Genomic DNA, 13,660 nt, shown 5'->3' on the forward strand with positions numbered 1-13,660 from the left:
GTGCATTTGCGCCCTCACACCCTCACACTCTCACACCCATGCTGGTGCTGGTGTTGCTTTCGTGTAAATGGGATTAAACTATTCATTCTTTCCTGCTAAGAGTAAAAAACAAAAAGTTAGTTCATCTCAAAATAAAAACAACGCACCGGAGACAAGCACGAATGCTGTCTTTCTCTAGCGCTGTTCGTGAAGTCTGCGTCCCGCCTCAGAGCTGGCGAGGCCTTGCTGGCCTTCAGCAGGTGTCTGCGGGATGGTAGTGCCTTTTCTTACAGCGGTGGTTTTCCCTGGATGCCGAACTCCGTACACCTCGCTTCAACCATTTTCCGTGGTCGTTCTGAGACTTCAAGGGAGATTGCGTCTGATAGAATTTGAGAATCTACTTTAACACTATGAAGTAGTATATCACATTTGTTAACAGTTCATCTCTTTTTAAAAATAAAGTCCTTGAAATGAAGGCTTGGCTTTTCAGACAGTCGACTGTCCTGTGTGTGTGTCTGTCCTGACATTCGTTGTTTGTCCGTTCTGTCACCGAGGGAGTAGGTAGAAATTTGTAACCCGGCAACGCTGTGCTTCTGACAAAAACCTGGTTCTGGGAGTAGAGATGGGAGAGCCGAGCATGTGGCAGTAATTCCAAACCAGGAGTGGCAGGGAATCAGGGAAGAACAAAGAGGGCAGGGTTGGCACCTGGGCCAGAGGTGGCGGCACATGTGAGCCCATTTCCTAGCCACTCGGAGAAACAGAGTAGACTCAGAAGAGTTCATGGACATCATACTAAATTGTAAGATGTGATGTATCTTTCAGTTCTGCGTGGCTGGTTTAGAATTAAGCTGCAGGTTTCCTTTCTTGAGCTGGTTCCGTTTGTGCAGAGAGGGACACGCCAAGTGGTTTATAGGCCACTGTGTCCATTCCAGTAGTTAAAGCGTGTTGGAGGAACCAGCCCTTGTATTGAGTGTGTAACTCTCCCCGTCGGGATAGAAGGGCCTTGGGAAATTCAAGCAGAATTGAGAGAGTCTCTTTTTCAAGGTCTTTCTAGTTGAGTATTAAAACATCCAAAACATTTAGGTTTATATAAGACTTCCAGTCTCAAAGTGAAAGCCCAGGTTTTTATAAGTAGCAGACAAGGCTCCCTGCTCAGCCTGTCCCCGTTATACTCCCAACACACACAGGTCTGAGACCCTGTGCTTCCTCACATGCCAGCACATGCCCACCTCAGGGCCTTTGCACGGGTTGTTTCTGCTGCTTGAAACACTTACTCCTCTGATATCCACAAGACCTCTCACAGAATTCCTCCAGGCAGGCTGCCCTGTATAACATCGCCATGCCTCCCCTTCTGTGAGCCTACCTTCCCGACCTGTTGTCTGTCTCCTGTGTTTCTTCCTATTTTTTTGTTTGTTTGTTTCTTGTTGGCCCTTCCCTGTCCCTCCTGCTTCCCTGACTGCGCTCCTGCTGTCTGCTGCTCCTGCCAGGTCCCGTGTAAAAACACGCTGCAGCTGCAGACTTTCAGGGCTGGGAGTTCATGGGCGGTTCCTATTCCATCCTTATTATCAGAATCATGTTTTGAGTGATTTTGACAGTGGGCAGGATCTTCACAGAGCTGATGTTATCAAGTGTCGTAACTGTGCTGTGAGCGAAGACGGGCCGGATACCTGGCTGCGTTCATTTGTCGTGGCTTTTGTGTCTCTGTTGGTTTGCAGAGCAGAAGCGTGAGGGATTTCTACGGATGCGGTTCTTGGACTGTTAGTTCTGGGGATACTGGCTTTAAGGATGATCGTCACAAAATGCCATGCCCTGGACTCAGAAGTAATTTTTTGGATCCAGGCTGTTGATACCTTTATTAGCAAGTAGCACTTGTAATGGTCTGGAATGTTGATTCTCCGGGACAGAGTGAAGAGGTCAGAGTAACTCATGAACCATGGTTTCTGACACTCCAAGAGATTGGGGGGCTGCTCTGAAGGGCAGATGTTTAAAAAGGAGCCTTTAACGTAAATCGGGGATCCTGTTGCTGACCCTGGTGGTTCACGCATCAAGTAAATATTATCAAAGAGTTTCAGGTGTCGGGTACGGAGTACTCAGCCCCGGGGACAGAAGTGGCAAGGGAGCTCCAGGTCTGGCTGGTGGGGCAGGTGTTGACTGAGAGGGGTGACAGCACAGGGGCTCTGGGAGTGCAGGGTGGTTGGGTAGGGTGAGGGCAGGTACCCCTAAAGAAGCCAAGACTCAGGCAAAACGGGTGTGAAAGGTAGTTCCGGGCATGAGGGAGCTGGAGCAGAGGCCGGCGTAGCGGGTGATAGTAGGTCATGAGGCCGAAGGGAGACGTGGGCCACCTCCTCCTTGGCCATGCTCAAGAATTTGGATTTTTTCCTGTGGGTAGAGTGGAAAGGTTTTAAATAGGAAGTCAACACTGTTGTGTCACTAGAGATGCAGGAGGGACAGTAAGGAGCTTGAAGGTAGTTGGAAGGTTTTTGCAGATGGTAAGGACCTCGGCCATGCAGGGGAATGACAAGGAAGGAAAGAACCCAAAGGATAATTTGGGAGTTCAGGTGCTGACCAGTAGTGGCATCAGGAATATCTTTGTGCCTTATGTGTCAAGATATGGACTCACCTGGCCGCTCAGGACAGGAGAGGTGGGGGAGAGATGCAGCTTCTGATGTAGGGAGGAGGTTTGGGGCAGTGGGCTTAGAGATGCTAACAACATAGCACACAGCTGGGAGTGCTTATCTGAAAGTTTCAATTTCTCTAATTTCAGGGTAAAATATGTGCGTAATCTAGAAGTAGGCTTTTCTTTTTCCCTGATCCTTTATCCAACGGAAGACACACTGTCGTTTCTTGGTGGCCACATGTGGGAGAAACATTTGCGAGTCAGCTAGCGTTCTCCAGGAGACCTCGCTTCTGTCTTTGGGGCTTGCTTTATGACAAGTGACTGTGCTCGCTGGAGGCCAGTGAGCCTACACACCGCGTTCTCCTAAGAGTGAGCCCTTACTCAAGGTGTGGAATCTTGTATAAGAATCTCTGGTATAAACAGGATTAATGAAAATAACCAAGCAGTTTTCTAGCGGTTTAGTAAGGCATGTGGGGTGCGGTACGTTTGGTTATGTTTTATCTTCTAACTGCCGACAAAGACCCTCAGGAGTGAGGGGACCGCAGACCACGGTGCTCACAGCTGTCCCCCTCTCCCCTGCCTAGATCACCACCGGCTACAACCTGGAAGATGACCGCTGTGAGTGTGTCGCCCTGCGGGACTTCCGGGCGGGAGAGCAGGTAGGTGGTGGAAGGTGGGCTGGCCAGTGGGCACGGGGTTAATAATGCGTTGATCGGCTTGAGAGGGTGTTAAGTCAGACCGAAAATGGGGGGGTATATGTATTTAGGACTGCTTAGGGAATACATCTTGTGACTTAAAGTTATAAGAAATGTACTGTGCTTTGGGTCCACAAAGAAAAAAATGGGAACACATGTATTTGCACAGTTGACCTAACATTTGTGATCCTGTCAACTGAAAATAAACTTTGTGTTATGACAGTAGAACACAGTTTTCAATTACATAAGCTGCATTGTTCTCTCTGTTGATCAGAACCTTGTTTATTTATAATGAGGCTGTTTATGTCGATGGCAAAAACAAGGGGACGGAGCCGTGGGTCGGGTACTCCACTTTAATTTGTGGATTTTTCTCCCCTAACCTGGGTGGGGGCAGGGCCAAGCCTTTCGGTATGTTTGAAAACGCGCATCTTTGAATGCTTGCTTTCTGCCCGTTGGGATTATGACCAAGCAGTTAATCCCAAAAAGCAGAACTGACGTCGACCGCCGACGTTCCAGCCAAGTCAAAACGAACGATTATCTTCTGACAAAGTGCTGACAGGCTCTTCCTGCAGAGGAGTTAGAGGCCCTCCTGCTAGGTGCCACAGCGTCCGATGGACGTTGTCTGAGACCTCGTTCCAGAAGAGACCCCTGTATCAGGAGGGGGGAGCGGTCGCGAACTGTCAGGTGCAGCCGTCAGGAACTAGTCTGGCTGTCCTGGGGACGGGGTGGGCAGGCAGGGAGCTCCGCGGCCTGGGCTCCTCTGGGAGGCAGCCCGGCGCCCGCGGTGGCGGGAGTAGACGCCCTCCGTCACCCGTCTCAGGCCGGGCAGCGGAGGGTTGCGGGACGGCAGGAAAGGCGCAGTCGCTGCAGGGCTGTCATGTGTCCCTAGTGGGAAGGCCAGTTGAAGTAGGGAACTGATCCGTCGCCCTACTCTGTGTCGAGAATGATGTTAAATTTCTCTTATATCCCTTTATTTTTTCTTTACCGCATCTCAGATTTACATTTTTTATGGCACTCGGTCAAATGCAGAGTTTGTGATCCACAGTGGTTTTTTCTTTGACAATAATTCACACGACAGAGTGAAAATAAAGCTGGGAGTGAGTAAGAGTGACCGGCTGTATGCCATGAAGGCCGAGGTCCTGGCCCGCGCCGGCATCCCCACGTACGTATAAAAATGCTCACCTCTTCCCTGTTGTGTTCCTTGAAGTGTTTCCGGTTGTGTAGTGTTTGGTTGGTGTGTTAACACAACTTCTCCAGAGTGGTTTGTCTCCGTGTCTTCGTCCCTGCTACACCGCACGTTTAGCCAGAGGCGCCGGGAGACTTAGCAGCGTTTTGAGAGAAAGCTCGTGGTGTCACTGGGAGCACTCACGGTCTGTTCCAGGGGATGCGGCCTGAGCTCCTCGTTCAGTTAAATAAATACTGTGGATCATTAGTGTCTTTCACCTTGAAAAGGTTAATGACCCGGATCAATTCGTTTCATTTAATGCTTTGCCACCATTAGTTTCTGTAATGAAGTCATGATCCCCAGTGATTTCAAGAATTTCTGGCTAAATTCTTGAGGATTTTCTTGCATTTGAGGTGCAAAATGATAAGACAAGAATTATGATTTATTAGTTCTCCAGGGATTGGAGGAACCATTCTTAATGAAAATGGATTATCCAGACCTGTTTTTATTGAACTTGTCAATATTTGATTAATGATTAAAATGTGAACTCAACATAACTTATTGCTAACATTTTTTAAGAACCACAGGCACACTTAAGTCTGTGAGTGTGTCGTGTGCACCAGAGGTGAAGGCTGGCGGAGGTGGCCCCGCCGTCCCCCGCGGGAGCCTGCCCTGTGTGCTTCCCGGGCAGCCAGGGCGGTACTGCGTGTGGTTCCGGCGCGGGGCCAGGCTGAGTCGCATGGGTCAGTGCCCCTTGAGGGTGACCGACCTGTTTCTTGGTTTGTCTGTTTCTCTTGTTTCCCTTTTGTTCGTTTGTCTTGTTTCTTAAGTTCCACGTGCGAGGGAGATCATACGGTGTGAGTGTGGAATGAAGGGCTCTCGCTTGCCAGGAGCAGGTGCCCAGGTGCCCAGGTCGGGGGACTAACGCGGCTCCTGCTTTTGCCAGGTCCAGTGTGTTTGCGCTGCACTGCACCGAGCCGCCGGTCTCTGCCCAGCTCCTGGCTTTTCTCCGCGTATTCTGCATGACCGAAGGTAAATGATGTCGGTGGGGGGCGGGGAGATGTTGACTTTTAAAAAAATTCATGAAGTGTAAATCATAGATTCAGATTAAAGATACACGTGTTAAACTAGAGCGCTTTTTGGAGAGAGGGGAGGATGGCACCGTTGCCGGAGTGGATCTGTTGGACTCTGGAAACGTTTTATTCAATCCTTGACACGTTGGCAATATTCATTTGTCATAAACAACGGATTCCCTATTGTGTTGGAAGAAAACTTAAAACATCCGGGATCGCCTGACTGCATGAAAAACTGTGTCTGTGGACGGGAGTCTCTCTCTCTCAACGGTGTGCTGACATCTGTGAGTGCCCCGGATGTCGTGGGGTCAGTGTGGTGTATGGGGGCCACAGGACTTCACTAGGCAACCGGCTCTGCTTTCCACATCCGAAACTGCCAGCAAGCTTTTTACAGTCAGGCATTCTGTCAGAGTCACTAACGCCGCAAACAGAGTCTGTTTACATCACAAAATGTTCTTGTCTGCAGCCTCTGCTTTCGGGTACAGAAAGTGTTAAATCTATGTATTGAGCCTCTACTTTTATGTTTGCTTAAGACAAGCCATTTGGGGTTTCTTATACTGAGATTTGACCTCTCGTGGTTGTGTTTTCCTTTTTTGTCTGAAAATTTACTCCCCCCTCCCACAAATCCCATGGTCCTGAGGTTTCACTTCTACTTTTTCTAAGTTCTTATTTAAATTCCAATTAGTTAACACACAGTGTACAACGTACAACATGGTGGTTCCCCTGTATGCGTGTGCTGATCACAGGTGCACTCCTTGATCCCCATCACCGATTTCCCGTCTCCCCCGCACCCCCCACTTCCTTTCTGGTAACCAGCAGTGTGTTCTGTAGAGTTAAGAGTCTGTTTCTTGGTTTATCTGTTTCTCTTGTTTCCCTTTTGCCCGTTTGTCTTGTTTCTTAAGTTCCATCTGCGAGTGAGATCATATCGTATTTGTCTTTCTCTGACTGACTTATCTCACTTAGCATTATACTTTTTAGCTCTGTCCGCGTTGTTGCAAATGGCAAGATTTCATTCTTTTTGATGGCTGAGTAATATTCCACGGTGTATATATACCACAGTTTCTTTATCCATTCATCAGGCTGTGGACATTTGGGCTCTCTCCATAGTTTGGCTGTTGTAGATAATGCTGCTGTATACATTGGGGCGCCCATATCCCTTTGAATTAGTATTTCTGTATTCTTTGGGTAGATACCTAGTAGTGCAGTTGCTGGGTCATAGGGTAGTTCTAGTTTCAACTTTTTGAGGGACTTCTATACTGTTTTCCACAGTGTCTGCACCAACTTGTGTTCCCACCAACAGTGCACAAGGGTTCCCCTTTCTCCACATCCTCACCGACACACGTTGTTTCTTGTGTTGTTAGTTTTAGCCATTCTGACAGGTGTGAGGTGGTATCTCAATTTGGTTTTGGTTTGCATTTCCCTGATGGTGAGTGATGTTGAACATCTTTCCATGTGTTTGTCGGCCATTTCCATGCATGTCTTCTTTGGAAAAATGTCTATTCATGTCTTCTACCCATTTTTAAACTGGAATATTTATTTTTTGGGTGTTGAGTTTGTTCTTTATATATTTTGGATACTAACCCTTTACCAGATATGTCCTTTGGAAATATCTTTCTCCATTCATTAGGTTGCCTTTTACTTTTGTTGACTGTTTCCCTTGCTCTCCAGAAGATTTTTATTTTGTTGAAGTCCCAATAGTTCATTTCTGCTTTTGTGTCCCTTGCCTCAGAAGTTGGTATGGCTGATGTCAAAGAGGTTGTTGCCTGTGTTCTTCTCTAGGAGTTTAATGGTTTCCTGCCTCACGTTTGGGTCTGTGATCCATTTTTTTTTTTTATAATTTTATTTTTTATAAACATATATATATATTTTTTTTTCCCCCAGGGGTACAGGTCTGTGAATCTCCACGTTTACAAACTTCACAGCACTCGCCATAGCACATACCCTACCCAATGTCCATAACCCCCCCCCAACCCCCTGTGATCCATTTTGAGTTTACTTTTGTGTGTGCTCTAAGAAGGTGGTCCACTTTCATTCTTTGGCATGTTGCTGTCCAGTTTTCCCAGCAACATTTGTTGAAGAAACTGTCTTTTAACATTGAATATTCTTTCTTGCTTGGTCAAAGATTAATTGACCATGTAGTTGTGGGTTCATTTCTGGGTTTTCTCTTCTGTTCCATTGATCTTTGTGTCTGTTTTTATGCCAGTGCCGTGCTGTTTTGATTACTGCGGTTTTGTAGTATAACTTGAAGTCCACAGTTGTGATGCCTCCAGCTTTGTCTTTTCCGTGATTGCTTTGGCTCTCCGGGTCTTTTGTAGTTCCAAACACATTGCAGGGTTGTGTGTGCTAGCTCTTGTGAAAGATGCTGCTGGCCTTTTGATAGGGACAGCACTAAACGCGCGGATTGCTGTGGGTAGTATGCACACTTTAACAGTATTTGTCTTCCCAGTCCACGGACATGGGTTGTCCTTGCTTTTTTTGGCGTCTTCCTCAGTTTCGTACGTGTTCGCTGTTTCTGAGTACTGATCATTTGCCTCTTCGGCTAGGTTTCTTCCTAAGTATCTTACTGTCTTCAGCGCAGTTGTAAATGGGATTGGTTGCTTAATTTCTCTTTCTGTTGCTTCATTATTGGTGTATGGAAACGCAGCAGATTTTTGTATGTTGATTTTGTATCCCGCAACTTCACTGAAACCACTTACCAGTTCTAGCGAGGTTTTGGTGGAGTGTTTTGGGTTTTCTATATATAGTATCATGTCTTCTGCTAATAGTAAAAGTTTTACATCTTCTTTGCTAGTTTGGATGCTTTTTATTTCTTTCTGTTGTGTGATTGCTGTGACTAGAACTTCAGGACTATGTTAAATAACAGTGGGGAGAGTGGACATCTCTGTCTTGTTTCTGACCACACAGGAGAACCCCTCAGTGTCTCCCCATTGAGGGTGATGTTAGGTGTGGGTCTTCCATGTACGGCCTTCGTGACGCTGAGGTTTGCTCCCTCTAAACCCTTGTTGAGGGATTGTTACGGTGAAAGGATGCTTTGCTTTGTCACATACGTCTTCTGCATCTGGTGAGAGGATCAGATGGTTCGTACCCTTTCTTTTATTAATGTGGCGCATCACGTTGATTGATTTGTGAATATTGAACCACGCTTGCAGCCCAGGAATAAATCCCAGTTGATCATGGTGAATGATTCTTTTAATGTACTGTTGGATTCGATCTGCTGGCATTTTATTGAGAATTTTTGCCTCCATGTTCGTCAGGGATACTGGCCTGTCGTTCTCTTTTTCTGTGTTGTCTTTATTAGGGTAATGCCAGCCTCATAGAATGAATTTGGAAGCTTTCCTTCTTTTGATATTTTTTTGATAGTCTGAGAGTAAGTATTAACTCTTCTTTATATATTTAGTAGAACTCACCTGTGAGGCCCTCTGGCTCTGGACTTCTGTTTTTTGGGAGACTTTTGATGACTGATTCAATTTCTTTGCTGGTAATTGGTCTCTTTAATTTTCTATTTCTTCCTGTTTCAGTTTTGGTAGTGTCTTTCAGTTTTATGTGTCTAGGAACTTATCCATTTCTTCCAAATTGTCCAATTTGTTGGCCTGTAATTTTTCATAATATTCTCTTAAGAGTGTTTGTATTTCTGTGGCGGTGGTTACATCTCCTCTCTCGTTCGTGATTTTACTTACTTGGGGCCTTTTTCTGTTCGGTAAGTCTGGCTAGAGGTTTAGCGGTTTTATTAATTTTTTCCAAACAACCAGCTCCTGGTTTCATTGATCTGTTCTATTGTCTTCTGTTTTTGTTTTGTTTCTATATCGTTTATTTCTGCTCTGATCTTTATTATCCCCTTCCCTGAGGTTTCACTTGTGATTGTGTGTGTGTGTGTGTGTGTGTGTGCGCGCGCGCGCACACGCGTGCGTGTGTTTGCTCTTGTAAACTAACTTAAATCCTATGCAAACCAGATTGGGTAGGAAGAAGTGAGCAAGTGAGTTACCGTCTGACCGAACAGTCACTCCTCCGCAGGAAGCTGCCCTAGCGGCCGGGAAAGGATTGGTCTGCAGAGGCAAACTGTGGCCTGTGGCGGGGAGTCTGCTGGGCTCTGTGGTCCTCGGCCCCCTGTCCTCACGTCTGGATGCAGGAGAAATGCTGGCCAGTCCAGGGTTTGACATCAGGGTGGAGGTGGTTGAGACCGTCCCCAGACACAGGCAGCGCAGACGCCGACTACAGAGCCCACAGAGCGGCAAGATGGCACTTGTCCCTTCTGAGCGGCCACATTGCCAGAGACTCACTGCCCCTCAAGTTAGAGCTTCCGATGGGTGTGTACTTTGGGGCCCATCGATTCAGTTTAGCGAACCCGAGTCAAGGGTGTCCTGTGGGCTCTTCTTGCATACGAGGCAAGGTAGAAAATCGAAGGTCACAGTTCATATCCTGAAGGAGTTTATAGCTAAGAGAGATGACGGTGATACTCGTCCCTGTCGTTTGTGATGGTGCTCAGCATGCTGCAGACTTAATGTTCATTCCTGTGAGGCTTGTGGGGCGTGACTGATGCAGGAAGTCTGGTTCGCAGAGCAGGAGTGACCTGGCCCTCAGCAGGTGGAGGCCCCACGCCAGGACCTGGCGCTCCTCACCCAGAGCCTACGTCCCAGGCATCCCATGTGGCTCCTGCTAGTTTACAAAGAACAGGATCCGTGGAAGAGATCCTGGTACTCCGGGGGTCTAGACGAACCAGGGTTTGACACGGAGCCAGGCTGAGGAGCGAGGGCACCGCCCACTCTCTGGGGTGACCACACGAGCGCTCCTGTGGTGCCGGGCGAAGGCGCAGAGCCCCCGTGGGGACAGAGAGGATCTGTCAGGGCTTTGTTAGCTGCAGGCAAGCAGGGGAAGGGGCTACTCACGAAGCCTCCGGTCACATGGTGACGCAGCCTCACGTCCCCCTGTGGGGTTTCATGTCCCCAGTAGAGTGAGTGAGCCCAGTTTCACTGTTAAAAGTAGCAGAGAGAGAAGGCTCTGCTCCTGCCCCTTGGTTTTCCAGTGCTGAGGGCAGCACCTGGGTGGGCTTAGGAAGAAAACAAAACCGGTGACCTTGGTGAGGGGGCTTCTGAAAAGAACTCTCTACCACTGAGGAAGCATGTTTAAAATTTTCAGGGCTTTATATAAACTAGGATCCAAAATATAAAACCCCTGAGTTTTATCATGATCTTCTGCTAACAAATGCCACTTAATAAATCTCCCTTTTGAACATTAGATTAACTTATTTTTTCCTTAAGAAACAAACGGCTGGAACCCTTGTAGGTCTGCTCATTGTCTTTCGTGTCTCTTTAGTCATAGAAAGACAATTCGTCATGTCAAGACAATTGATGTATTCTTCTTTGAATTCCTCTAATACTAATAAAAGTTTGGTTTGCTGGCACCACATTCTTCAGTTTGAATTGTAAATAGTGACAGCTGTGGGGCATCGTGCTCGGAAAGGGATAGTGTCTCATAATTACATAAGGAGTCGGGGCGGATTTCCTGAGCATGAACAGGATCGGCATGTTTGGGTCTCGAAGATAATGTGCCGGGAGCGGAAGTGCTCCGAGCGCTTGCTCAGTCCTTTCCTCTTCTTAAATATGTTTCAAGGTAATTGAGATGTTCACTGGTGTTTATTTGTAATTTCCGTTTAAATTCCTGACAAGTGAGGGATAGAGGTGCATTTTTTATTAAGGTTTTTCTAGTCCATTTTCTTATTTCTTTCAGTTTGTGGTTTATGTGTTGTAAGAGGAGATAAAGAGCTTTGTTGGGTCCCCTGCTGCCGTGAGCACCAGTCTGATTTAAATTTAGAAGGGTCGCTGGATCGCGGTGCCGTCACCTGTTCGTACTGTTTACATTGTGCACTGGGACGTGTGTCTGACCCCGCTGGTGTGACTGAGCGCATGGTGTGCGAGCCCGCTGTGGTCAGCATAGGGGATGTGTCCCTGTAGATTGTCCTTAAAATGTATCTTATGAAACTGTCTAAAAGCCTCAGTGTCCCTCATAAAGGCGACAAGGGATGGAGGGCCGCGCCAAGGCTTGGTCGGGACCCCGACTCAGGCAAGCTGGGCCTGACTTTCTCTGGAGAGCCTGCGATGGCCAGGCCTGTCGATCCGGGGGAGCTTTTTGCCACAGGAGGGTGACGTCGCTGGGGAAGATCTTTTCCAAGGTGGGCTGCTTGTTAAAATGAGAAGCCGTGCTGTTTCCTCCCTCACAGATGGCTGTTTGTATTTCTGCAGAAGAATTGAAGGAACATTTGCTGGGAGATAATGCTCTTGACAGAATCTTCACGTTGGGTAATTCTGAATATCCTGTTAGCTGGGACAACGAGGTCAGACTTTGGACATTTCTTGAAGATCGAGCCTCGCTTCTTTTAAAAACATACAAAACAACTATTGAGGTAATTCGATGGCTTCAATGAGGATTTGAGCTTTGGCATGTTTTCGGGGATTTTTAGAAGAGATTCCGTCCTAAATGTAACTGGCTTTTGTCAGCAAAATCGTTGTATATCTGACATTTTTCATTCAACTTATTAATATTTTCCTACTTAACACATTTATACTTGACCAAAAGAATTCTATTGAGGCGTTGTTGGCTAGAAGGAGAATCTTCAAAATGATTCAGCACTTCTCTGGAATTTTGAGTTTTCTTTTGTGCTTTCCAGGTTTACCATTGCACTACTAACTTCACACGTTCCTCCTTCCTTCCTTCCTTCATTCAGCCCATCGCTGAGCCCTGGGGCTGGCAATGCATGAGACAGACAATGGAACCATTTTTATTTTTATTTTTTATTATTATTTTTAATGATTTTATTTATTTATCTGACAGACAGCACAAGTAGGCAGAGAGGCAGGCAGAGAGAGAGGGGGAAGCAGGCTCCCTGCTGAGCAGAGAGCCCGATGCGGGGCTCGATCCCATGACCCTGGGATCATGACCCGAGGCGAAGGCAGAGGCTTAACCCACTGAGCCACCCAGGCGCCCCGTTTGGAACCATTTTTAAATAAGCCAAGTTCCTTGTCAGATGTGGTGGGACCCCATTTGATTTAGGCTCACCGTTTTGGTTTTATGATCACTTTCTTGGGGTGTAATTTAAATACAACACAACGTATGCTTCTAAAGTGTACAATTTGATAATAGCGCATAGTCCTGCAGCCACCGCCATGGTCAAGTTCTAGAACCTTCTGTCACCCCTTGCATTTCCCTCGTGTCCCCGTCCCTGGCAACAACTGATTGGCCTTCTGTCGCTGTGCTTTTGCTGATTTAGGCTTCTTATAATTAATTTTGCTCATTTTCATTTCCCAGGAAGACAAATCCTTCCTGAAAGACCACGACCTTTCTGTTCGTGCAACAATGGCCATCAAGCTGCGCTTAGGAGAAAAGGAGATTTTGGAAAAAGCGGTGAAGAGCGCAGCCGCAAACCGGGAGCACTACCGCAAGCAGATGCAGGCGGGGGCCGCACTGCCCCGGTGTGAGGAGAGCGGCGCGGCGGGCGCCAGGCTGCCCCTGGCCTTGCGGAACCTGGAGGAGGAGGCCGGCGTGCAGGAGGCCCTCACCCTCACGGAGGCCGTCAGCAGGGCGAAGGCCGTGGAGAACGGGCTCGTGAACGGCGAAAACTCTATCCCCAACGGGACCAGGTCAGAAAAGGAGAGTTTAAGTCAGGAGGAAAGTAAAAGAGCGACGGAAGGCACCAAAGAATGTTCTTCGGACAGCACGGAGGGCGGGAGCGCGCAGTAGCCCGGAGAGGGCGCCGTCGGCGGGGAGTGCGGTTCACGAACCGTCCCTGTACGTGCTGTGTTTTCTTGTTCACGTTCTTCTTTCTGCAGAGAGGAAAAGAGGTTTTTGCTGCTTTATATAAAAATGATTTTTTTTTAAGTTATTTAAAAAAAATCTAGCTTCCCTCTTTAAGATTGCCATCTCGCTTCTGGGCAAAACAAGTTATCAAGCCACCACGAGGTGCTTTGGAAGATTCTGTAGACCCATTGTGGGCAAATGTGTTTTCTTCCTGGGGAAGAATGCGTTCTGCTGTCAGCTGTGCTTTTGTGGGCCTGTCATCCTGACAACCGGGAGAGCCGCTCTGCCTCCTGCCAGCAGGACTGGGTGGCGGCACTCTGGGGGCTCGGCGGGGGCGGCGGGG

The 13,660-nt window shown here is 47.6% G+C and overlaps 1 protein-coding gene across 8 annotated transcripts in view; it reads left to right on the top strand.

Moving 5' to 3' along the window:
* Nucleotides 1–13,290, top strand: part of SETD3 (SET domain containing 3, actin histidine methyltransferase) — a 77,231-nt gene extending 63,941 nt beyond the window's left edge. For 6 of the 8 annotated variants that reach the window (XM_032839515.1, XM_032839513.1, XM_032839516.1 and 3 more), the window contains 5 exons: nucleotides 3,181–3,255; nucleotides 4,287–4,453; nucleotides 5,403–5,488; nucleotides 11,766–11,926; nucleotides 12,829–13,290. In XM_032839515.1, the coding sequence (XP_032695406.1) occupies nucleotides 3,181–3,255; nucleotides 4,287–4,453; nucleotides 5,403–5,488; nucleotides 11,766–11,926; nucleotides 12,829–13,260 (921 nt within the window). In that variant the 3' untranslated portion in view covers nucleotides 13,261–13,290. Of the gene's footprint in view, nucleotides 1–3,180; nucleotides 3,256–4,286; nucleotides 4,454–5,402; nucleotides 5,489–11,743; nucleotides 11,927–12,828 lie in introns of those variants that run through there. The other 2 variants (XM_032839519.1, XR_004380506.1) reach the window with 2 other exon arrangements.
* Nucleotides 13,291–13,660: the final 370 nt, after the last annotated feature.

The sequence above is a fragment of the Lontra canadensis genome, unplaced genomic scaffold, assembly GCF_010015895.1.
Source record: "Lontra canadensis isolate GAN:19392208 unplaced genomic scaffold, GSC_riverotter_1.0 scaffold108, whole genome shotgun sequence".
NCBI lineage: Eukaryota > Metazoa > Chordata > Mammalia > Carnivora > Mustelidae > Lontra > Lontra canadensis.